The 25,731-nt window shown below is 40.9% G+C and overlaps 1 protein-coding gene across 1 annotated transcript in view; it reads left to right on the top strand.

The window, feature by feature from the left end:
- FBN1 (fibrillin 1) overlaps positions 1-16,356 on the top strand; it is a 242,882-nt gene extending 226,526 nt beyond the window's left edge. The window contains exons 59-65 of the mRNA XM_040492627.1: positions 240-362; positions 3,214-3,330; positions 3,544-3,672; positions 4,680-4,799; positions 9,181-9,412; positions 11,915-12,089; positions 13,302-16,356. Coding sequence (XP_040348561.1) covers positions 240-362; positions 3,214-3,330; positions 3,544-3,672; positions 4,680-4,799; positions 9,181-9,412; positions 11,915-12,089; positions 13,302-13,691 — 1,286 coding nt within the window. The 3' untranslated portion in view covers positions 13,692-16,356. The remainder of the gene's footprint in view (positions 1-239; positions 363-3,213; positions 3,331-3,543; positions 3,673-4,679; positions 4,800-9,180; positions 9,413-11,914; positions 12,090-13,301) is intronic.
- Positions 16,357-25,731: the final 9,375 nt, after the last annotated feature.

The raw sequence follows: 25,731 nt of genomic DNA, 5'->3' as shown, positions 1-25,731 counted from the left end.
GGGGGGTGGGAGGGAGGAGAGGGTGGGTGATGGGTATTGAGGAGGGCACCTTTTGGGATGAGCACTGGGTGTTGTATGGAAACCAATTTCACAATAAATTTCATATATAAATAAATAAATAAATAAATAAATAAATAAATAAATAAATAAATAAAATAAAATAAAATTCTCTGTTAGACCCTGTGGGTACTGACCATTATTTTAGGGTGGATGGTCACACTGTCTCTTTTTGATCATAGATCTGAATGAGTGTAACCAGGCCCCCAAACCCTGCAATTTTATCTGCAAAAATACAGAAGGGAGTTTCCAGTGTTCTTGCCCGAAAGGCTACATTCTGCAGGAGGATGGAAGGAGCTGCAAAGGTAAAGTAGAATTTGCCTGCACCCACTCACCTGCCTTCTGGGCACATGGTTGTATTACTTGTGCATTTGAGGAATCCATAGGCAAGCTGAAAAATCCCCCCACTGGCAAGAGGTGCTTCCCTGGAGTTAGTTCCTCCCTGGGACCTCCCTGCCACCCACTCCTATGCTGGCTGGCTGGAGGTTGAGGCCAGGGAGATTTCTGGGGACCTCTGGCAACAGCCATCCTCACTGCCTGCCCCTTGGGCATCCATAGGAGTGGCCCATGAGGGTGTTGGAGACAGCAGAGCCAGCTCTGTAAGGCCCAGGTGGGGCAGATTCCTACTTGATTATTTCCTTTCTGCTTTATGTTTATCATATTTAGATAGCCAATCTATCCAACAACTAGAGCTCAAGCCTCCAGCATTGTCCATCCTCAGATTAATCGGTGCCTAGAAGACATTGTGCCTACCTAAGTAAACACTTTGTCTAGGTTTTTGTTCTGCCAAATAGGGCCATTCCTGCCCTCCAAGAGCTTATCTAAGCCATAAATATCATAAAGAATTAAGAAACAGCAGAACTTTATGTGGAAATCCCTCCTCAACCAGAAGTTACCCTTTGGAAAATTTCGTTGGTGTAAATTTACTCCAAGAAACATCTTCCTCAACAATACGAACTTCACATATTGAGTGAATAACAGCACAAGTGAATCAGACTTAAGGGTAATTTTAAAAGGGAGGGATTTGGAACAGGAAAGGTAGACCAGATGGTAGAATAAGAGCTAGAAAGTACTGCCACGAAACCTTGATGGAGCAAAAAGCAAACAAGGGAAGTTAAATGGTGGGGTGGAATGGAAGTGGAGAGCAAAGAGACTTAGGACCCTCAACCCCTTTCTTGTGTCTGCTTAGAGAGAATTAAGAGGCTTATAATATAGGATGACATTATGAACAATGCATGAGGTTTCCCTATGCAGCACAAATCCTATGTAATCCTGTAATTTGGGGAGAGGAAGTTGAGAGACGTAGTTAAACATTCTGACTCTCTTAATATAAGAGTTGTTTACAGCTTTGTTCTTCTCAAGCATAGAACTTCTCAATCTGTGGATCATAATGAGCTCTGGGCAAGGTAAGGCTAGAGCTCAGAGCAATAAACTTATTCATGGAAACAGAGCACCAAATTAAAGAGAAAACACCTCTCAGCGTGGATACTATCTGTACCAAGCAGAACAAATTTACAGCATTTTTCTAGCCTGTGGGAGCAGAAAATCCTTAAAAATGTCTAAAAAGAGGAAAACTGGAAATTAAATGTACTGTAGTAACTGTGTTTTTTCACAATGTAAAAAAGCACAAGTAACAGTTTCTTTGTGGTTTTAGGAGTGGGAAGAGCAGGGACATGACTTTTACAGATCCTTTTACAACATAAGTCCCTTTCTCCTATTGTTCTCATGAGGTCTAGATTCTTCCACATACTTGGCACATAGGACTAAAGATCAAACCGTGTGGTGCAGATACATGTACTATTGAAACTGACAGAAAAGAGCCTCAAAGGATAGCCCAGGGGAGATGTGGGACCAGCACTTCCCCCCTGAGAGCTGGGTAGGATCCAGATAAGAGGAGAGAAGGGGAGCCAAGATGTGCTTGGAGGTGAGAACAGCAAGTGTTGCTGTTCTTAATATGTTGTAGTTAGAAAATAGTGTCAGAAATCACTGAGCTGTCTCCCTCACCTGTGTGCAGGTAAGCTTCAGCAAATGTGTGACAGTGCTCTAGCAAGGCTCATTGAGTCATAGAAAGGGGAGGCCACCCTTCTGTCAGGAGGCGCAGAGCTGCTGATAATGTAGAAACCAGAAAAGCAGAAACAGCAAGCCCCACAGCTATGTAAAGAGCATGGGACTGGCTCCATTTTGAGAGAGGTCAGCGCTGGGAGAAATATGGGGGCTCGGGGGTTCTTTTGGTTTAGGTCCCCTCCAGATGTTACTCTAGACAGGAACTGGCACTTATCTTCAGCTGCAAGCACAGCTCTGTGTGCAGTGACCAAACAAGGTAGGAAGGTAGATTGGTTCCTGAATACACCATGATTTTTTTTTTTTATATTAATATTCAGCTAAAAGCTGGAACATAGTTTGTATCTCTTGATGTCTTTAAACAGCAGTGGAGTTGAGAATGAGCCTAGAAATTCCGGCAATGAGGAAAGAAGCCTGGTCAAAGCGGAGGATTTTATTGAAATATGGAAAATAATGTTGCATAAATACTATAGGCAGTTTTTAAATGTGCTATTGGCTTATCAGAGTGAGTTTTTCTTACCTTTGCTTCCTTCTTGATTGCTCAATTTTGTTTTACCAAAGGAGAATCTCTAAAAAAAAAAAAAAAAAAAAAAAAAAGAAGTCAGTTTGGTTTGATTTGCTTTGGTTGAACACCTCATTTGAACAGATTCAAAACAGCAAACAGAAAAGACCTAAGCAAACAAATTAATTTCCAGCCTCAACATTTCTTTTTGTAATTCAACTTGAAGATATCTCTTCAGCACTCTGGAAAATTTTGAGAATCCCTAATCTTTTACTTCATTGTGTAATCTATTTAAAATGTCACGATTTATTTGAAATTCCTTTGTTGATAAATTCCTACATTCCTCTCACGGAAGGGAATTGGGATTTCCTTGGATCCCCCAAAGAGCTACATTTTTTGGTCTAAATGGAGACCACATTTTATCTTTCAAACCTTTATTTGCTTGATTACTCCCAGCCATTTACTGCATCTCTATTCTGGCCACAGTCATTGGAGACATACAAGTCAGAACTCAGAACTCCTTCCTAGGGCAGTTGCTAGGTACCTGTGCTCTCAGTTTGACTCCAATACTCATCTTACATATTTTTTAATAGATCTTGATGAGTGTGCAACTAAGCAGCACAACTGCCAGTTCCTGTGTGTTAACACCATCGGCAGCTTCACATGTAAATGTCCTCCTGGATTTACCCAACACCATACCTCCTGCATTGGTAAGTGGAGAGGAAAATCCCTATAGGAAACGTAGCTGTTCATTTAAGGAATTGTTTTCTAGTTCCTCTGTTGGGATAAGAAGACAAAAACTCAAAAAAAAAAAAAAAAGTGAGTACAACAGAAAGTGAATCATCCCTCTCTCTTCCTTTTAAACAACAGAAAGTGAGTTCAGTCCATTTTAATTCCCACTTTTCCCCAACTGCTTCTTATAGATAACAATGAATGCACTTCTGACATCAACTTGTGTGGGTCTAAGGGTATTTGCCAGAATACTCCTGGGAGCTTCACCTGTGAATGCCAGCGAGGATTCTCTCTTGATCAGAGTGGCGCCAGCTGTGAAGGTGGGTAGGGGCCTCAGCTTGATGCAGCTGGTAATTCCTGGTGGAGATAATCTGTGTGACTGTCAAAATCTTCATTATCACCCTCTGTGGGATAGCAGAACAGAGCACAGGACTATCACCCAACTGAAGATGGGGAATATTTTTCCTGGTTGGCACAGGTATCATATCTTAGAGATCCATCTTTTGTCTCATGCTTGATCATGTCTAAACCTGTGCCTTTCCTCAATATGTGAAGACTTTATCTGCTCACTTATTAATGTAATCTAATAGGGCATGAACTAGTCAAGAAAAATAGCTAGGTTCCTGAATTTGATTCATTAATATTCTAGTCATTGGATCCAGAGTCATAAAAGAATTCCCCTAATGTGGATTAAATATATGAAGAATGACTCTTCTGATAATAATATAATTAAAATTTTGAAATTTTTTGTAGGATTTTATTTTTGTACTGACATCTTTTGGTTTCTAACTCTAGCATGAATAAAAAAATACAAATAACTTACACAGCTATTCCATAGAGTACTCTTGTGCCTTACATTAGTTTCTTCATCATTTTTACTTGCCGACTTTACCAGGGATATCTAAATGTCTTTTTCCTTGGACTTATCAAAAGCTCCAGAGCACATATTCTTGAAGTTTTGGTGGAAGAATACTTTTTTAGCGGTCAGATTTCTTATTAAAATTGACTTTCCCTTTACCATGCATATAAATGTTGCTTCAGAGACCAACTCTGAAACAAATGTTGATGTGGCTTAAAGCTGGCTCTACTTTCTTTTTTTTTTTTTTTAAGTTTATTTATTTTGAGAGAGAGAGGGAGAGTGAGCAAGAGCACAACTATGGGAGGGACAGAGAGATAGAGGGAGAGAGAGAGAATCCCAAGCAGGCTCCGTACTGTCAGTGCAGAGCCCAATGCAGGACTCAGTCGTATGAACCAGGAGATCGTGACCTGAGCCGAAATCAAGAGTCAGATGCTGAACTGACTGAAGCGGCTCTCCTGTCCTTCTCAGATGTGGATGAGTGCGAAGGAAACCATCGCTGTCAGCACGGCTGCCAGAACATCATTGGGGGCTACAGATGCAGCTGCCCCCAGGGCTATCTCCAGCACTACCAGTGGAACCAGTGTGTCGGTAAGTAGTTTTTCCTTGTTACTATGGTGAATCACCACTGGCTCCTGTGAGTCAAAATACTGCTTTCTTTCTGAAAACTTTAAACGTGTCATTAAATCAACAATATTCACTTAAAATTGCCCTCACCTGGTTGGAACCAGAGGAAAGTTGTAGCCTTTGCAAAATAGCAAACGGAGAAAAAAGATAATGATGAAGGTACTTGGAGAGCATCGGAAATGAAACGCCCCTAGAATCCCTTCACTCTCAGTGTCCCCCTGCTCTTCTGCTGCATGGAGTCACTGGCCCACACTGCAGGTACACATGAGGGCCAACAGAATCCTACCTCAGCCTGAAAAATATCAGCCAGCCAGAGGCTATTTTCAGTGACTCTCGGCCTGAAGACACAGAAGTGGTTCCATTCAGCTCTACACATCTTTTGGGGCAGAGTGTGAGCAGCAGACACAGCAAATTTTTTCATCATCACTAAATTCTTTTGAAAATTAAGGGAGACTCATGAACTTATTAAATTGAAATTATGTAATTTTTGATTTCATAATGTCATGGGAAAATAATCTTAATGCACACCAGAGAATCCAAACACTGTGAGTTTAGAGGGACCCCGGATCCATTTATCCCAAACTCTTGATTTTACTATAAAAACCTCAAAGCCCAAGGAAGAAAAGAAGTCTGTCCTTAACCTGGTTCCTTTGTGACATGCCTGCAGCTGGAGCCCCAGGCCCCTAACTTCCTGACTTAGGGCTGCCTTTCAAGTGTCATGTTCACTTGTTTTTTTGTTTTGTTTTGTTTTTCATTCATCAAGCCTCTACACAGCACCACTGCAAGCTTGGTGCTCAGGTGAGCTGTTCTAGCTGCCACACTCTTGGGAAGAGAGCCTTCCTTAGCAAAGAGGCAAGGATTACTGTTTCGTGGGTGGCTGCTCCACATCTCGATGCTTTGCTTTATTCCAAATGAAGATACATTTGGTGTGTTTTAACTTATCAGAACTGGATCTCTCTCATTTGGTTTGATTCTTTTCAAGGCACGGTTTTGCAGAAGTGAGTAGGGTTGGCTAAAAGGACACCAGTGCTGGAAGAGTTTAGACGAGACAACTTACTGACAGCCTTCCTCTCCTCTTCCTACCTTTAGTCCAGGAATAGTGGAGATGGACAGGTCATGTCTTCGTTGCCTGGAGGCTCTCCTTTGGCCCCATGAAGATCATCTCTGGCTGGGAGTTCTAGAATAAATAGATTAAGAAGCGGTAAGAGGTTTGGGATTTTTTGATGTCCAAAAGATCCTAGCCCAAACTGGGCTCATAATTCTTGAGAATGAGCATTGCCTTGGGCCAGAATGGCTTCCCCAGCGCTTACAAAGCAGAGATCTTTTGAACCAGCCCTCTCTGGATCCTCACTCATAGGCAGCCAGAATTTCACTCTTAGAAGATGGATGGGTTTAGGGTCAGGGGCCACTGCAAGGGGCCACTGCATCTCATTGTTTTCTAGAAAATATCAAACTTCCAGGTGGAGTTGGAGTTGAGCCATGTTGACCCAGAGAAAATTTGTAAAAGAAAGCCCCTCCTACATTTTCGAATTCTCTTACTGGTTCTCCCTTAACACCACAGCTAACAAACACTATACAAGCCTAATGCTCAAAAATCTGATTTTACAGGACAGAGTGGGTAGGTTTCAGTCTGCTTTCAAGGAGGGTGTTTGGAGAATCTAATGCTGTTTCGATAAAATTAAAATGTCTCTTTTTCTAAAAAAGGATAAAACTCTCAGCAATTTTAAGTATTAACTGATAGTAAAACAAAGATTTTGGAGTACAGAAAAATTGCTCCTGGAGGCTTTTGGTCCAGGGTGCACAGGATGGAAATGGTCAGAAGAGTGCAAAGCATGTTAAACAAATCATGTTGGTATATTGATGAAAAGGGTGAGTACACAAACAGACTATTTTCAAGCAATAAACACTGAACATTTGCCAATTTCTTATCTTCATTCCTGCTCTGCTCCATCCCAGTTCTCTAATGCAGATAAGCAAGTTTAATTTAAACTTTATTAGACTTTCAAGGAATAAAAAAAGGTACAGTAAAATAGAAAAGAATGTGAAAGAGGAGGAAGAGAGTTCTTGGCTGGGATAGATATTTATACTAACACAGATAGATCCTCAAGGCTAGAAAGACCCTTACAGATTATCTAGTCTGGCCTCATTCCCAAAACACAAATCCTTCCCTAAACTCCCTTGGTTATCCTAGTTTGACTCAAATACCATCTTGAAGGGCATTCACTTTCTCCCAAGATAGCCCAATTTAGGTATAGAAAACTTTAATTCTTAGAAATGTTTTTGTTTTCATAGAAAATGAACTATTCCTCCCTCTACTTCTAACCATTGGTCCTATTTCTGTCCTTTGGAACAATACAGAATAAATCTAAGTTTTATTTTGATGGGTCTTGTCATACATATACAGACATGGGCCTTAGAGATTTTATCAGAGTCCCAGCAGGAAATGGATGGCTGAGCCCAACCAAACGTATGGGACAAAGGAGAGAAGCCTGTTGATGCTCCATGCAGCTCAGCCTCCAGGGTCTGGAGATAGACATGAGGGACAAGGAGAAGACATCCAACCCAGGGATATTCTTTCCACCAACGTAAACCCCCTAATTTCCTCATTCATTCCTTGGTGCCATAGTCTCCACTGGTATCTGTCACACACTTCATCTCTGATTTAAACTAAGGGGAAAAGAACAAAGACAATGGCATATTTATTTCTGTTCTAGGAACCTTGGAGCCTAAATGATCTTAAGTGTATACTTGAGAGTCCTTGGACATAAAAGTTCCCAAACAGACCTGTAGCTAGGTACTGAGCCATAGCGGGCTTTCTTATTGTATATCTATTCCTTCCACACAGGAAAGAAGGAGAGAAGGGAGAGGAGGAAGGAAGGGATATATAAGGAATAATATAAATATTATACATATGCAATCACCCTGTGCCCACCATTTTTATGCACCTGTTTCTCTAACTTAAAAACAGATTTTTCTTAGAAACAATTTTGTTCTGTATAAAGGAATCTACTTTAGCAAATAAGGTAAAACCAATTAAAGGGCAAAGGAAGTACCAGTTTAAATGGTGATTAGTCTCTTGAGAGATATTGTGGTCTAAAGGAAAGCACGTGACTGCTGTGGTCAGACGGACCTGGGTGTACATCTCGGTCCTGCTGCTGCTGTCAGGAGACCTCAGATGGGCTTTGTGAGCCTCACTTTCTTTATCAGTAAAACAGGGATTATAATACCTTCTGCCCATAATTTTCAGGAAGGTTAAGTAAGTGAACGTGAGGCACCTCGTATTCTGTCATGCAATAGGCATTTAATAAATGTTAGCTACGTTTAAGTTCCTCCCCCTCCTCCCTTTCATTGGAAGTATTTGCTGAGTGAGGTGCAGGCCAATCTCCCTGCGTTCAAATGAACATATGCCTGAAAATGGGCCACAGCAATTAAGAAATGTCTTACCAGCAAGCTTGAAACCTGCCCTTATGAAGGCAGGCCTACAAAAATCTATTTGAGATTTAAAAAAAGTATAAATTAGAAATAGAGAGATACTCAAGGTTTTTCCCCTCAAGTTGATTTTTCAAGTCAGATTTCTTTTTCCTGCTTTTTACCATCAGACTTGGCAGGTCCCCGTGGGTAGCCAGTCCTGCAGCATCTGTCTCTATTGTGGGTTTTTTCCAATTATTGCTCGTGAAGTCTGCACTGAATCTCTTCCAGCCATACTTTGCTTTAGACACGGCCCAGACACTCTGGGCAGGAGGCTGGTTTGGATAAGGGGGGGCCCGTTCAGAGATGGGAGCAGACATACCAGAAGGCACTATTCATCCCCAGGACAAGCACCTGGGGGCTTTTGCAGATTTTTGAAAAGGAAGTACAAGCAGGGCAGACACTTCCTGCAGGATGTCAGCCCTTGCCAGCCCTGCACATCCTGAAAACGGAGGACTGGAAAAGCAGCCTCCAGGAGGATGGCTGGTCTCTGCTTCGGAGACTGTGGTCCCGTTCATGGAGAACTGCAGGACTCCTTCCCTCCCACCCTGAACCTTGAACCAGCCCTGCATTCTTCACAGGAGGCTCGTGTGGTGCGGAACGCACTAGTGTTGGCTTCAGCTGAGAACTGGAATCTGTCGGCCCTCGGAATGCCATCCCCTAATGCGCTCCACGTGGCACATTTGACCTCAGCGACCACACTTGCCTACTGCATGGCGAGAGGCCACGTCCACGTCCGCATCCCCCTCTCCCCACCCCAACCACCTCAGCCCGCCCTACCTTCCTGAGTGCTGGCTGAGAGCCAGCTGGCCAGCAGTCCCCAGTAGAGACGTCTGGCCGGTGTCACACACACAGTGTCTTCTGGTTTTCCCTGCAGATGAGAACGAGTGCCTCAGTGCACACATTTGTGGAGGAGCCTCCTGTCACAACACTCTGGGCAGCTACAAGTGCATGTGCCCCGCCGGCTTCCAGTACGAACAGTTCAGTGGAGGGTGCCAAGACATCAATGAATGTGGCTCTTCACAGGCCCCCTGCAGTTACGGCTGCTCCAACACTGAGGGTGGCTACCTGTGTGGCTGCCCACCTGGTTACTTCCGGATAGGCCAAGGGTAAGCACTGCTTTTCCAGGCCGTGGCCGGAGGCTCTCTTGTTCCTAATATCAGTAAGTATATTTAACTCACAGTGACCCATCCTAGTTGAGAAGAACCATACTTTTCATAATCCTGGAGTTAATTCTGGTTAGCTCTGCAAAGGTTTTAGGCTATATTATTTGAAAGGAGACATCAAAATTTCTAGAAATTCATAGACTCTGAAACCAATTGTAAATACCTTGATATATGGTGTCTCTATCTCATTCTCTTGATCTTCGCATCTTGTTGGGAAGTGATTCATTTCTCTAGAAATGCAGGGGCTGACCCATGACAGAACTGGACTCACACTGCATATTGCTGATCTCCCCTTCTCCTGAGGCAAGCAGGATTCTCTCTTGACTTAAAATGCCTTCTCCTCTAGCTACCGTTAGGAGAAATCACAAAGATACCTGGCTTTAAAATACATTTTACATCTCAGACTTAAGTTTACATAAAGAATTACCAAAAGAGCATAAAATACGAGAGCTAAAATAATTATTGTATCCTCCTGGTAGAATACTTTACCACATTGTATGTGTGACTGTTGGGGAAGAAAAGACATATTTTTTTTTTAGCCAGTAATTTAAAAGTTTAGTGGTAAGTTTTCACTGTGTAGGCCTTTTTTCCTGCTGAATTAATCTAGAGTTGGATGTCCATGTAGTGTTGTCTATGCTGTTAAGGAACTCAAATTTTAACATTTTCATTAGGAACACATAGACATGAAATATACATACACACATGTACAGCCACACATACACATCCCACAAAATCACATATTCCATAATACACATATATGTATATATCAAATTAGTGTAATGTACTGGCCTTTGATTTCTTGACACACAAACATCAAGCGATTCATTTTGGGTCTGTGTAGACTTGAAGGTGAAAGAATGTTTCATGGGAAGCACACAGAATGCCAGCAATAGGAAACAAATTCCCAGATGTTTGTGTCTGGCTCTCAGTAGTCTCATTCTTTATAAGTTGAATGCCAGAACCATTTTCCCAGCAAAAATTGTGACACTCCAAACTGGCTTCTGGCCAGTGGGACTTTGTAGTCACACTTCTTGTAAGTGGTGTTCCAGGGATATGAAAATACTGGAAAGGAGTTCTGAGAAAAGAACCAAAGCCTGCAAATTTGGGATTTCTCTTCCAATAACTTAATCATTATGTGAATAGACACACACACACACACACACACACACACACACACACACGATGAGCAGTCATCATTTCATCCATTTTGTTTCTGCACATTTCATGCAGCAAGATAAAGGAAGAAAAAAGGAAAAGTACTGGGCTCTGGCAGGATTGCAAAAACTAGTATGAACCCATACATTGCTGCAAAACACAAAAAGTAGTCTGCTTATCGGCATTATATTTTGAATCTCAAGAGCATCAAGAAAAATGGGTTATAAGAATAGGCCAATTAATACAGAAAAAGTGATAAATATTTGGTCTTCATTGTGACCCATTAGTGGAAATCTACCCACTTCTAATAGTTTGCGCTTCTCTATGAATCACTAGAGTGGACCCTGCCCCAAAATAAAGACTCCTAGGATCATTCAGATATTTCAACACATTTTGAAAAAGGAGCCTGGTAAATACATTCCAAGAGGCCTATGAAATAGTAAGCAGAATAACAAAACAAGGTACTTGTGAAACATGCAAGCCTCCCTTCGTAACTTGGCTTTGATAACTGAAAGGCAAAGAAAAACAGCTGAACTAGTTCTCTCTTGGGCATGGGTTTGTTTATCCAGCCTCACATGAGTCAGCGCCAATGGCCCTAGTGGTTTTGAATGACTTGAAACAATTTCCCATAGTTGGGCAAGCTCTAATACATGCATTTTATACATTGCACATCTTTACAGTTTATTTCTAAGTCAACTTCAGTTCTACCTAGAACTTTCTTTATACCTTCAGTAGCTTCAGCCAAAATAAGTGGTCAAACAATAGAAAGTGCTCAGAAGCTGAAGTGATGAGGGCTGGTGAGTGTGGTAGTGGTGGAGGTGGTGGTGATGGGGTCATTGAAACAGGAAGAGGACAAGGAACTGAACACAGACATCTCATACCTTTCTCACTTTCTGTTTCATAAATAGAAGACATTTTTCTTTACCCTCCCAAGTCACATGATCTCCCTCATCCCCCACTCTTCCTCTTTCTACTCCATGTCCCCTCCCCAGCAGCATAAGGACAGCAAAACACCTGGTACAGTGGGGGAGGGGGGCAGAAATGTAGGGGCAAATAAATATGCAAAACAGGACCTTGAGAGATAGTAGAAAGGAATCCACTCCAGGAACTGGGACTCAGAGCCTAAACACAGAGGACTTCAGTGTGGCTCTCAGAACCAGCCAGTCACCTAATGGATGAATAATCAATGTCTCAGTGTCACCAGGTGGGGTCCACACTTCACCAGAACTCTTGCACCACCTCCCTCATCTCCCAGTTCTAATGAAAAAGGGCTGTGCTTCCCTTCCACAGGCACTGTGTTTCTGGAATTGGCATGGGCCGAGGAGGCCCAGAGCCACCTGCCAGCGGTGAAATGGATGACAATTCTCTCTCCCCGGAGGCTTGTTATGAGTGTAAGATCAATGGCTACCCCAAACGGGGCAGGAAGCGGAGAAGTGCAAATGGAACAGATGCCTCCAACATTGAGGTAGGTCAGAAGGTAGTTTCTCCTCATGTCTCCTGTTGCAGAAGGGCCTTCCAGATGCCTGTGGTTTCCTCCAAGGATGTTCCAAAGTGTGAAAAAGCTCCCTGGGGAGAAAATCCAGACATTCCCTGAGCTCTAGGCTGCATTTTACAAGAGTCTGTGGGACTCTCTGGAGTTTCTTGCTGCTTTTAGGGAGTGGCCATTCGAAGGTTTTCACATACTTGCTCATTTCCTCTGTCTCGCCAAAAAGAAAGTCAAACACCCACCCAAAGTCTGCTGAAAAGTAAGGTCTGAGATCCAGGACAGCAAGTGGGCAGAATCGTGAAGTGACATAGTGCTCTCTCCATGGGGACGCCAAGTTCGGAAAGCTAGAGGCTCCTCTACTGAAAAGAGCCATGTGGAGTGTGAGGGAACTTGGATTCTAGACAAAAACAACATGGAGCTCAAGCAGCCTGGTTTTCTTAGCCTACGGCTGCTGCAGCCTTTCAGTCAACTCAGAAATGCACAGATATTCACCCAGACCTCTGGCTCCAGGCCCGGAGAATCCAACACATGTGGTCCCAGAGAGGCAAGCAAGAAGCCAGGTGAAAAGCATTGAATATTAGCAGATCATCAGAGTCAGGAAGTAGGTTCCTAGGCGTGTCCTTCAGAGGAGATGATTTTGTGTCAGTGAACAAAATGGAAATAGGCTGGTTCTTTCTTAGCATTGGTGCTCCAACTCATCCGCTGTGGTTTGGGAAAGGAGATAAGTCTACAGAAAGAAAATAGTCTATTGAAACAGTGGTTTCCAACCTCGAGCGTGCGTCTGAATCATCTGGAAGCCTTGTTAACATGGAGTTTGGGGAGACACCCCCAGGGTTTCTGATTCAGTAGGTCTCAGGTGGCACCGAGAATTTGCGTTTCTCAGATTCCCCGGTAATGCTGATGCTGCTGGTCCAGGGAGTACACTTTGGGACACCTGCATTAGAAGACCACCAAGTCATTTCAACTTGACTTTCCTCTTGACAGTTTAATGTTTTTTATTATTATAAATATGTGCCAGTTTAACACATTTGTGATTTAAACAAAGTGTTTTATGAAAATCCGCATTTTCGACATGGTATATACAACATGAAAAGGCTGTATTAGTGGGAGATTCGAGTCACTTTTTCCTTAATATGAGAAATAAGTGGCATATTTTCAATTAATTTAACACACTGCCATGTGTCTTTCCAGGACCAGCCTGAGATAGAAACCAACGTGAGTCTCGCAAGTTGGGATGTTGAGAAGACGGCCATGTTTGCTTTCAATATTTCCCACATCAGCAACAAGGTCCGAATCCTGGAACTCCTTCCGGCCCTAACGACTCTGACGAATCACAACAAATACTTGATCGAATCTGGAAACGAAAATGGCTTCTTCAAAATCAACCAAAAGGAAGGGATCAGCTACCTCCACTTCACCAAGAAGAAGCCAGTGGCTGGAACCTATTCATTACAAATCAGTAGTACTCCACTTTATAAAAAGAAAGAACTTAATCAGCTAGAAGATAAATATGACAAAGACTACCTCAGTGGTGAACTGGGTGATAATCTGAAGATGAAAATTCAGATTTTGCTTCATTAATTCACCATACAGAGACCAAATAATTAAAAAAAGAAAAACAACCAACGATAGATAGGTAGAACTGAATTTTTCCCCCAATCAGAATCTTCATATCATAGGTACAATCTTTCACCAAATAAATTTCTATAAATAAGCACTATTCTTATATTACAAAAAGTGAGGTACAGGTGACTACCCTAGTTCAAAACAACCACTTTCTCAGGCTTCTCATGTGTGTAGCTGAGCTACCTTGTCATATGTGTTGACTCTTGGAAACTGGGACACGTATTTTATTGGGGGTCTGCCATTCCTGCTGACGTGTCATCCTTCTAGCCGATGTACAGGAATGTGCTTTCAATCGATGGACTGCTCTGTATTTTCCAAATTTTTAAACTTTGCTTCTCCAAATACAAGTACTAGGTTGGCCAATTATAATATCTATTTGGTGCTAGTAAATTCTCAAACTAGATCTATAAATGCACTGTAATATTTACACAACTTAGAAACCAAATTACAAATATTCAGTTCAAATACTTCATTAATTTCAATCAACCAAAGTTAGTTCAGTAGCTTATCTCAGTTATGAGCATAATACATTACATGTAAATTAAGTGTGTGTATACTGTAATCGTGCTATTTTTTATCATTGAAACATTTATAAACTAGAATAATAATGCCCTTAATGTGAGGGTTTGTAATGGTGCTTATTAAGACCAAAGACTTGTTAATTGTATACACCAAGTGGTAAGGAAATTTCTGTGACTGGCCCATGCGTGCATGGAGGTCTGGGAGGACCAAGCAGCAGCCTCAGCAGCCAGAGGATCACCAGTGCATCCTTCATCACACCTGTGCAATATGCCAAGATTACCCTCGGTCATTCCTGTCAACAAGGGGTCCATGTCATAAATGTCACAATAAAACAGTCTCTCTTTTTTTAGTGTACCCTTGGCTTTGTGTTCTTGCATGGACGCGTGATTTGAGGGGGCTTTTCAGAGGCTAAATAGAGTTTCCTGAATTTAAATTATCCTGGGTGTGGTAGTGACAGCTTCAAAAGGTGCCAAATGTATAACCACTAGCAGAAAAATTAACATATTTGAGTTAGTCCCTTGTTTTTATTCATTAAAGACAGCAGAGTTCTTTCTCGCCAATGAGAAATTTAGACTGTAGCATCATTTCTAAAACATGACCTAATTAATCTTGTGATTTTTAAACCACTAGATTTAAGTATTTTAGGATATCAAGTTCAGTCATTGTCTTAGAGCACATGTGTTTCATTATAAAAGATTTATCATGCCCTCTCCCCTCAAATAGTGTTGGCAAGCCTTAGATGCTTCATCCTTTCCCCCCCAAACATCTGTTGTTAGTCATCGCTAGTCTAATTACAAAAGGATAATCCCAAATTGATTCCAATTGAATGCTATATCGCTCTTGTTTTTTGACTGTCATCATTTGAAGATGCTGTTTTATTTTAAGTGCGATATTGGATATTTAACAGTTAAGCTCACTGAATTGATATGAAATAATTCTTAAAATCCCCAAGGAGAGTAAAGGGTGGTAAATTTAAAGGTGAAGTAAAATTGCTACATGAAGGAGACAGAACCCTTACAAGACCTAGGAAATTCCTCTCAAAATCTTCAAAATGCTACACTAAAGAAGATGGATTAGGTATGTTCCATCTTATTTCAGAAGACAAAATTAAGGTTAGTTACCATGAAGTTAGGTGTAACATGCACCTTCCTAATTACTGAGCTGCCCACTGAGGGATGGATTTCCTTGCAATGTAGTGAGCTGTCACTCTTCAGAGGCATAATGGTTGTCAGGGGACAAGGATACTTTCTTCTACCTAACAGGCCATGAACATCTTGGAATATTTTTTGTATCTCTTATTTTGCCATCCAAAAAAATCTTGCTTGTAATAGGTGCTAAATAGAAATGAATCAAATGACTATTTTGGAAGCAATTTGTACCTTGGTTAGCAAGTTAAAATATTACTCCAAATTTCCTTCTAATTCTATGCCTGTGGGTCTATGATGGAAGTGTACTAAAATTGTGAGAGAAGAATATACAGCATGCAGTAAGCTACAGTTTGCATACAGAAAATGTCTCTGATAATTTAACCAGAACTGCATTATATTCAATAATGGATTTTCTTTATAACAAACAACAGAAGAATATAGAGTTGGCACATGGTAGATCACTTTGATATTTTTAATAGTCTCAGTCTGGATTGTATTTATTTCAGAGCCAACAATTTTCAACAGCATATTTTCCATGTTTCTGTCTGTAACAAAACATTTTCCTCATTGTTCCATTGTAAATATTCCTCTTGTTGGAACCTTTTTAATCCTGAGATTGAAACCTGTACCTTTTAATTGTCTGTGACCTTTCAATTTTACTTTCAGTGGTTGACAAACTTGGTTTTGTAAATCTCTCAGAAGCTTGAAAACGTCTTGTCTCTACCCCCCAGCCCATTTCATTTGCCAATAACTATTTTGTAAGTAGGGTTGAAATGAACTCAGCTGGCCTTGTGAAATGTTTAAACTTGCACAAACAACTACATTTTTGTTCAACAAATAGCACTTTACTCAGCCAAAATTGCTTTGGACATTGCCATTACAAATACTGTTAAACTTCAGAGATCATGTTTGTAAATTAGATGAGCCAAAATAAAGGACAATTAGGTTGATACTATATTAGTATACTTAAATGTTATATATGTGTAAACTGTTAGAGTTGTTTAGATCACAATTTTGTCCACGGAATGTACTTTATTCTTATTTTAACTGTAGTTCTTAGAGATATATTGGAAATGTCATTATTGCATGGTCTGAGGACCTTGGTTTTTTTTATTTTGAGAGAGAGAGAAAGCATGAGTCAGGGAGGGGAAGAGAAAATCCCAAGCAGGCTCCGCACTGTCAGCACGGTGCCCAATGCAGGGCTCAAACTCATGAACCACGAGATCATGACATGAACCAAAGTCAGATGCTTACCCAACTGAGCCACCCAGGCACCCCAAGGGCCTTGTTTTTAAATGCTAGAAGATTATTGATGTGAGAAGAATTAGTTTTCACATACAGAGCTGAAGGCAAAGCTATTTCCCCCTTGCCGATTTTAAGTAACACATTGTTTAAAAAAAAAAAAAAAGCAGCAAACCAACTTTTGAAACCCCAATGTGAGCCTGACTTCTAACATTATGTATTGTTAAGAATTGATTCTCAGTACTGTAAGCTTAGGGTTAGAGAGAAACAAAAAGGCTGTGAATTTGATTTTGCAAATTTCCATGTGTATCTATGACTGGGCTCACTTATAGGACTGAGTCTCAATGAAAGGTTCTGACATTCTCACAAATGTCTGTATAAACATGAGGGTCTTGTATATTTGACATTCGACATACATCTGACAGGACCTGGCAATGTCACAAAATCTGTTATTTCAGCTAACTGCTAATGAATCCAAAATGGTTTTTCTGGCACACACAATCATAAACCTCTTTTTAGGACATGGGCTGTTTTGCATCCTTGAGCCAAGCCTGAATTATGACCTCTACAAACTGATGTTAGCCTCATTTTTTACTATTTGATGGTGGAAGGTGCATCATTTTTAAATGAATGAAGTCATAGCAGGTAAGTGGGTCTGATTTCCTGCTAACTCCACGCTCTGCTCTCTGTCCACTCTTATTTTCTTCCACATAAAGGAATATCCATTGTTACTTTTAATCCCCGTGACTCTTCCCATTTCATAAATAAAAGCATCATTACCCTCTCTATGCTCCCTTTTTCCCCTTGAGGGTTGGTCTTATTGTCATTTAGAAGGCATCATGCTCGCTATTTCTAGACCTTTAGCTCGGGTGGAAGTGAAGCAGCATACAGGTCGAAGGGCTTAGGAGAAAGCCACAGCTCCATTAAACGGTTGCTGGGAACCTTCCATAGCCCACCTGAGGTGTTCCTTGCAGCTGTGCCGGGAATTGCAGAAATCAGAAGAGTTCTGTTTCCTTTTTAGCACAAAATTCTCTCTAGGGGGAAATTAAATGATGCCTAAGTGATTCACTTTTTCTTCTGGAAGTGGAAACACTGAAAACATCCTGATGGTGAGGGGAGACCTGGGGGGATGCAGTTGGTTAAGCCTCTGACTCTTGATTTCAGCTCAGGTCACAATGTCACGGTTCATGAGTTCTATCCCTGCGTGGGGCTCTGCACTGACAGTGTGGAGCCTGCTTGGGATTCTCTCTCTGCCCCTCCCCCCTCCTCAAAATGGATAAACTTTAAAAAAAAGAAGAAGGAAACATCCTGGGATAATCACATATCCCATCGATCCTACCAGCCATTGACAGAGGGCGTGGTTCTGTGTTTCTCTCTGCATGGTGACCTCTGCTTTGGGTGTCCCCTGGGGCTCTGCTAGGTAGAAGGCCAGAGCTCTCAAGAAAGATTAATGGGAACTTGATATATCAGAATTCCAAAGCATAGAAGGCTGGATATTTTTGTCACAACATGAAATCAGCATGATGTGCTGTTTAGCCTTCCTTGTCTTTGGTCGCACCAAAATTATCCACCTTCAGTGTCTTCTCCACACCTTTCTAGGCCAGTCTCGTGATTCAACTACAGTGATTCTGTGTTTCAGGCAGGATGAGGCCTGCTTGCTACACGTTTGTAGATTGACTATAGCAGACTCTCTTGTGGATCATTCATGGTAAGCACTGCGCCCCCGACTCTGTCTGCCCCAGAACCAGCTCCCCATCCTGCCTGTCCAGTCCACACCCACACCTGCCTCACTCCCACTGGGAAGCCACAGGGAAGACAGGGGCACTATTCTTGCAGGCTGAGCTCTCAGTCTCGTTTTTCTCCCAGGGTCTACGATTCTTGGTTCAGAGATCTGACTTTTCTTTGGTTTATGAAGAAAGTTCACTGAGAGCTCAGTTCAGACCCAAGGTCCTAAGGAGTGCCTGGTCCAGAGTTTTGACACTACAGGAAATCTGAGGTCAGAAAGCTGTGTTCAAATCTTAGTTCCCTTTCTACATCATTTAGCCAGGGCAACTCCTTGATGTCTCTAAGGCCCATTTTCATCATCTATATCTATCTATATCCATATCCATATCCTTATCTATATCTATATATCTAACAGCCCTAGTTTAAGTACTTGTGAGGGCACCTGGGTGTCTCAGTTGGTTGAGCATCTGACTTCGGCACAGGTCATGATCTCACAGTTCAGTCTGAGAGTTTAAGCCCCGAATGGGGCTCAGTGCTATTCAGGGCAGAGCCCACTTTGGATCCTCTGTTTCCCTGTCTCTGTGTCCTCCCCCAGCTCATGTTTGCTCTCTCTCAAAAATAAATAAACATTAAAAAAAATAATAATTAAAAAAAAGCACTTGTGAGCAATGCCCTTCTGAACCTTGCCTCAATGCTGGGTAATTATCCTTGTGCACAAGTTCAAGTATCTTACCAAAAGCCTCTCACCTTACAGAGGTGGAACTGAGACTACAATCCCCAGACCTTCTGACAACATAGCACGACTCACTTGCCAGATGAAGAATAAATCAAATACAATATATGAAATCACAATAGCAATCTGCAAAACTGCAAAACTACAAATTATATTTGTGATTCAAGATCCAGGCTCCCCTCTGCTTTTCCAGCAACCAAAGGAGGACAAGAAAGGTGAGCAACACCTGGCACAGCCCTCCTTCTTCCCCTCTGCCTCACCTCCCTCCACCCTCATGAATACTCATCATGACCCTGTAACCCATTGCTGCCTCCCCCATGTCATGGGAGACCTCTGACGGCAAAGATTCTGTTTTGTCCTCATAGCTCCATTTCCCAGATCGATGCCTGGTACACAGTAGACACTAAATATGTGTTGAATGGATCAATGACTGAGATTGGAGGAAGTAAAAATACAGGTGAAAATAGGAAAAACCCATGCAAAAGAGCAACCCATTTCCTCTCTCTCCTCCTCTTCCACTCCTTCTTTTTCTCTGCTTTTCTCAACAAATATTTTTTGAACACTTGCCTCTTGCATGAAGCACTATAGACAAAGGATGAAGGGCGCAGGGTTCCTAGTCTACTGAAACTTTGAAATAAGGGACAACAGGGCAGCTCTTTCCCCATTGTATCTATGGTGAGGACATGGTTAGACTTTGCAGGTGCCTGAAGGAAGTTGCAGGTGGAGGGGTCCTCACCCCCCACAGTCCTAGGAGGCAGGAGGCAAGGTAAAAAGTTCACTAGTAAATTCACCTTTGACATCTGCAAGGCCCCAGTTCTGGATCTTTATGAATCACCAAAATTAGAAGCACCGTTCTAGCATATCTCCCCCAACGTAATGCTGAAAAGTGGTGATCTTCAGTAGGGGGTTTATGGTTAGAGTTAGATTCCCAAGTTTAAATGAAACTTACCCTGAAACCTAACACTGAAAAGCAGGCAGAGTTGTTTGGGTTAAAGCAGATTTAGATAGCCTGAGGTCTCTCCACTCATTCCCTTCTAGACAATTCTTATGGAAAATGTAACTGAAAGGTCAGTTATGGTCTCACTGATTCTACGAATATAAGACAATATCATTTATAAACTTAATTTTAAATGTTGACAAAAACTCTAAGCCCATTAAATAAATAATTATAGAGAGATAGATGGATAGAGAAGACAGACAGACAGACAGACAGACAGATAGAAAGATAGATAGATAGATAGATAGATAGATAGATAGATAAGGGCATTATAGACACTGTGTCAGGTAAGGAAGTTACACACATTTTCACAGTATTTCTATGTAGCAGAAACTGACTAGATGCTCACCAACCATTTGTTCCTCCTGGGCCCACAAAAAGACTGTCTCCTAATTTCCTCTGTAGTTAAGTTTTGTGCTGTGTGATGGAGTCTAACCATTGGGATGTTGGGAGAAGTGATATATGCCATCTCCAAGTCTAGCAAAAAAATACATATGCAAGAAAGTACATATCCATACTCCCAGGAAATAAACTTGACTTCACTAAAGCCACTAATATTTTGGGATTATTTGTTATAGCAGCAACCACTAATTACCCTGACTAGTATAAATATGCATACATAAATATATATGCATATGTGTATAATTATAATATTTATATTATGTATAATTATATATTATATTACATTATTAATCAGGGTAATTAGTAGATATATGAATTTATATTATGATAATTTTTTAATTACTTTTTTAATGTTTATTTTTGAGAGAGAGAGACACAGAGCATGAGCAGGGGAGGGGCAGAGACAGAGGGAGACACAGAATCTGAAGCAAGCTCCAGGCTCTGAGTTATCAGCATAGAGCCTGGTATGGGGCTGGAACTCATGAACCATGAGATCATGACCTGAGCTAAAGTTGGACACTTAACCAACTGAGCCACCCAGGTGTCCCTATTATGGTAATTCTTTATGTATACACACACACACACACACACACACACACACACACACACATCAATGGCTGCCAACCTCAGTTGCAACATTATTAGAATGACTCAGGGAGCTTTTTAAAAAAAAATCTCACTGTCCAGGCTACACTCCAAATCCATCAATTCAGAATCTCTGGAGTTGGGGTCAGATACTATCAGTTTTAGAAGCTCTCCAGGTGATTCCAATTGGCAACTGAGGTAGAGAACCACTGTTCTAAATGTTCGAGGCCATTGTAAAATTCAGACTTGGGAAAATTTTGAACTTGGGGAAATCTACCAGGTAATTCTGATATGCATCCCATCCACTACTGACACTGCTAGTCTATAGGACGTTGTATTATCACGTAAGAACATTAACCATGGCATTTTCCGACTCTGCAAACTGTATCTTTTCAATGGAGTTTGGGGTGCAGCATAAGTAGGGAACAATCAAGCAGCAATGCAGTGTGTATGTCGCAAGGTAGTTGCTTAGACTCATTAACCAGCTATTTGATTGTCACTCACACTAGCCTTGAGACAAGATTTCAGCTCTTGCCTCCATACTGGGTATTTCCCAGAGAGTCCACATCTCCAATGTGAAGTCTCTTCAAAACAAAATGTTGAGGAACTCTAAAAATATTTAAGATATTTTTATCTTAAATGAGGAACTCAAGTATCCTCATATTGCTCTTCACATTATATAACAGGAAAATGTTAATTAGTTCTTTTGAAGGAGACAGGTCTATGGAGTGAAAATAGAAACTGACTTTTCAAGAAGTGATCAGCTTCTGCTAAGAGTGTGCACGTTATATGGTGGGGTACAGGGTCAGGTCACCAACGAAACCACGTACTGCCTCCAGGCTCACGTCACTCAACCTTGAAATGCTGAAATGAAGGCATGGGGCTATTTGCCAGGAATGGGTGATGCATTCTGTCACCTAAATTTAAACCTTTACTGGGTCGCCTGGGTGGCTCAGTAGGTTGAGCATCCGACTTCAGCTCAAGTCATGATCTCACAGTTCGTGGATTTGAGCCCCACATCAGGCTCTGTACTAACAGCTCAGAGCCTAGAGCCTGATTCAGATTCTGCATCTCCCTCTCTCTCTCTGACCCTACCCTACTCATGCGTTCACTTGCACTCTCTCTCTCTCAAAAATAAATTAAAATAAATAAATAAACTTTAAATGTAAACCTTTACTATGCTTCCCACAAACTTTTGGTTCAGAAAACCACAAAAGAAAAACCAAAGACAAAATGAGAATTACAGAAAAGTAGAATGCTATTGCCAATACAAGAGTCAGAAAAAGTAACTTCAAAATATATTTCAAATAAGAATGCTGAATTTTATTGCCATGCACTTCATGTGCGAGGGAAGATCCAGTTTCTCAGATAATGAGAAAAATGTGAAATAAGGAATCATTTCAAATAAGTTTAAATATTATGATACATTCAATGCGTGTAATAAATTCCCTATGTTGAATATGAAGAAAGAAATCCATTTTAATTAAGAAAAGCAATCAGGGAGGAGCCAAGATGGCGGAACAGCATGGAAGTTTTTTGTGTGTCTCGCATCCATGAAATACAGCCAGACCAACACTAAACCATCCTGCACACCTAGAAAACTGATTGGAGGATTAACACAACAATCTGCACAACCTGAACCACAGAATTTAGCAGGTACGTGGCACGGAGAGGTGGACTTGGAGAGCAAGAAGGAGCAGGAAGGAAGGTGCTTATGTGAGCAGAGAGAGGATGGAGACTGGGGTGGGGGCAGAATATGGGAAAAGCACCCCTCCCCAAAAGCAGCTGGAGAGAAAGTGGAAAATTGAAAACAGCCCTAAGAACTGAATTAAAAAGGGAGAAAGGAGAGGGTTTAAATTCCATTAAGACTGTAAATAAGGGGAGCACAAAGTCTGCAGCTCCTCAGCTCAATACCTGGCAGTGCTCTGGTGGGAAGGGCGAATCTCCAGGAGCAGAGTGGGATCCGGGAGGTTCTCGGGCCACACGGGGGAAAGCTGTTCCACTGGTGGGAGGACATTTGGTAGAGACTGTTGAAGCCACTGGGTCCCAGTAGATCCCAGAAAACAGCCACATTCGCTGGTGTTGGGACAAGGTCATTATGGGTGAAGCCTGGTGCCAGATGTGTGTTGTGATTTTCCATAATCCATGAAAAGCTGCTGCTACACTATCCCGCAAACTTTTTCTGGGGGCAGGCTGGCAGATGGCCACAGTCTTGGAGCACCAGCAGCAGCAGGGTCCAGCAAGTGTTCCTGGGTGCAGCCGACATTTGGCTATTGCTCAGTGAGACCCTCCCACAGAGGGCCGGAACGGGTCAAAGCTGCAGTCCTTCAGAAGTAAGGGACAGGGGAAAACAGCCACATCTAAGACAAAACTCGGGAGAGAGGTACTGCCTGGGGCCTGGTCACAGAGAGTGAAAAAGCTGGGAACCGACAAGAGCTGAAGACAGAGGACAGGTGCGGGGTGCTGATCTAGGAGAACAGACTGGGTGGCTGGGTGGCGCCATTTTCACCACGCATGCGCAGACGCACCTAGGAGCTCTGCAACAATCCACCCCAGTAGGCTAGCAGCGCCATCTAGTGGAGAACGGAGCCATTACACTGAGCCCCACCCAATTGGGCCAACTTCTCTCTTCCAGAACACAAATCTCACTGCCTGCTTAGTTTATGGACTATAAAGTGCTACATAGTCTGACTTCTAGGGGAAAATGAAGTAATTTCAGTCCTACTTCAAACTGTTAGCAGATCCATCTATTCAATTTTCTTTCTTTATTTTTCTCTTTTACACTTATTTTCTTTTTCTTGAATACAGAAAGAAAAAATTCATTTTCATTTAAAATTTTTATTAAAAATATTATTCTTTAATTTTTATTACTATATTTTTTACTTTTGTGTAAATTTTTTCAAATTCCATTTTACTTCCATCATTTTAGTTTAGTCTACTTCAGTGTAGTCACCTTTTCAAATTTTCAAGCAATTTCTTTTTGTTTCTTTTTCTTTTTCTCTCTTTTTCATTTCTTTTTTTTCTTGAATGCAGAAAGAAAAAAACTTCATTTTTACTTTCCATTTCTATTAAAAATATTTTCCATTAATTTTTTTACTATATTCTTTGTTTTATATAAATTATTTCAAATTCTATTTTATTTCCATCATTTTATTTTAGTCTATTACAGTGTATTCACTTTTTCAAATTTTCATATGATTTCCTTTTTTCTTTTTTTTCTCTTTTCGTTTCTTTTCTCTTTCTTGAATACAGAAAAATAAAAAATTCATTTTTATTTTTAATTTTTATTAAAAATATTTTTATTTCTTTTCTACTATATTCTTTAATTTTGTGTATATTTTTTCAAATTCTATTTTACTCCCATCATCTCATTTTAGTCTACTTCAGTGTATTCATTTTTTTTCAAATTCTCAAATGATTTCTTTTTCTTTTTCTTTTCTCCCCCCCCCCCTTTTTTTTTCTCTAATCTGTCAAACCACTTTAAACACCCAGACCAAAACACATCTAGGATCTAGCATCACTTATTAAATTTTTGTGTGTGTGTTTTTAATTTTTTAATTTTAATATTTTTTTTAATTTTAATTTTTCTACCTCATTAATTCCTTTTCTCCCTTCAAAATGACAAAATGAAGGAATTCATCCAAATGAAAGAGCATGAAGAAATGACAGCCAGGGATTTTAACCAACACAGATACAAGCAAGATATCTGAACCAGAATTTAGAATCACAATAATAAAACTACTAGCTGGAGTCGAAAATAGATTAGAATCCTTTTCTGCACAGATAAAAGAAGTAAAAAATGGCCAGAATGAAATTAAAAATTCTATAACTGAGCTGCAATCACAGATGGATGCAGTGATGGCAAGGATGGACAAGGCAGAACAGAGAATCAGTGATATAGAGAACAAACTTACAGAGACCAACAAAGCAGAAAAAAAGAGGGAGATTAAGGCAAAAGATCATGATTTAAGAAGTAGAGAAATCAGTGACTCATTAAAAAGGAACAATACCAGAATCATAGGGTTCCCAGAGGAGGAAAAGAGAGAAATAGGGGTAGAAGGGTTATGTTAGCAAATCATAGTGGAAAACTTTCTAACCTGGGGAAAGACAGAGACATCAAAATCCAGGAAGCACAGAGGACTCCCATTAGATTCAACAAAAACCGACCATCAACAAGGCATATCATAATCAAATTCACAAAATATTCAGGCAAGGAGAAAATCATGAAAGCAACAAGGAAAAGCCCCTAACTTACAAGGGAAGACAGATCAAAATATGCAGCCAGGAATTCTTTATCCAGCAAGGCTGTCATTCAAAATAGAAAGAGGGATAAAAAGTTTCCCAGACAAACAAAAATTAAAGGAGTTTGTGACCAGTAAACCAGCCCTGCAAGGAATTTTAAGGGGGACTCTCTGAGGGGAGAAAAGATGAATATATATCAAAAGCAGCAAAGATTAGAAAGGACCAGAGAACACCACCAGAAACTCCAACTCTACAAGCATCATAATGGCAATAAATTCGTATCTTTCAGTACTCACTCTAAATGTCAATGGACTCAATGCTCCAATCAAAAGACATAGGGTAACAGAATGGATAAGAAAACAAGATTCATCTATATGCTGTTTACAAGAGACCCATATT

Source organism: Herpailurus yagouaroundi, unplaced genomic scaffold, assembly GCF_014898765.1.
Source record: "Herpailurus yagouaroundi ecotype Mexico unplaced genomic scaffold, PumYag 184, whole genome shotgun sequence".
Taxonomy (NCBI): domain Eukaryota; kingdom Metazoa; phylum Chordata; class Mammalia; order Carnivora; family Felidae; genus Herpailurus; species Herpailurus yagouaroundi.
This window is presented reverse-complemented; position numbering and strand designations above follow the sequence as displayed.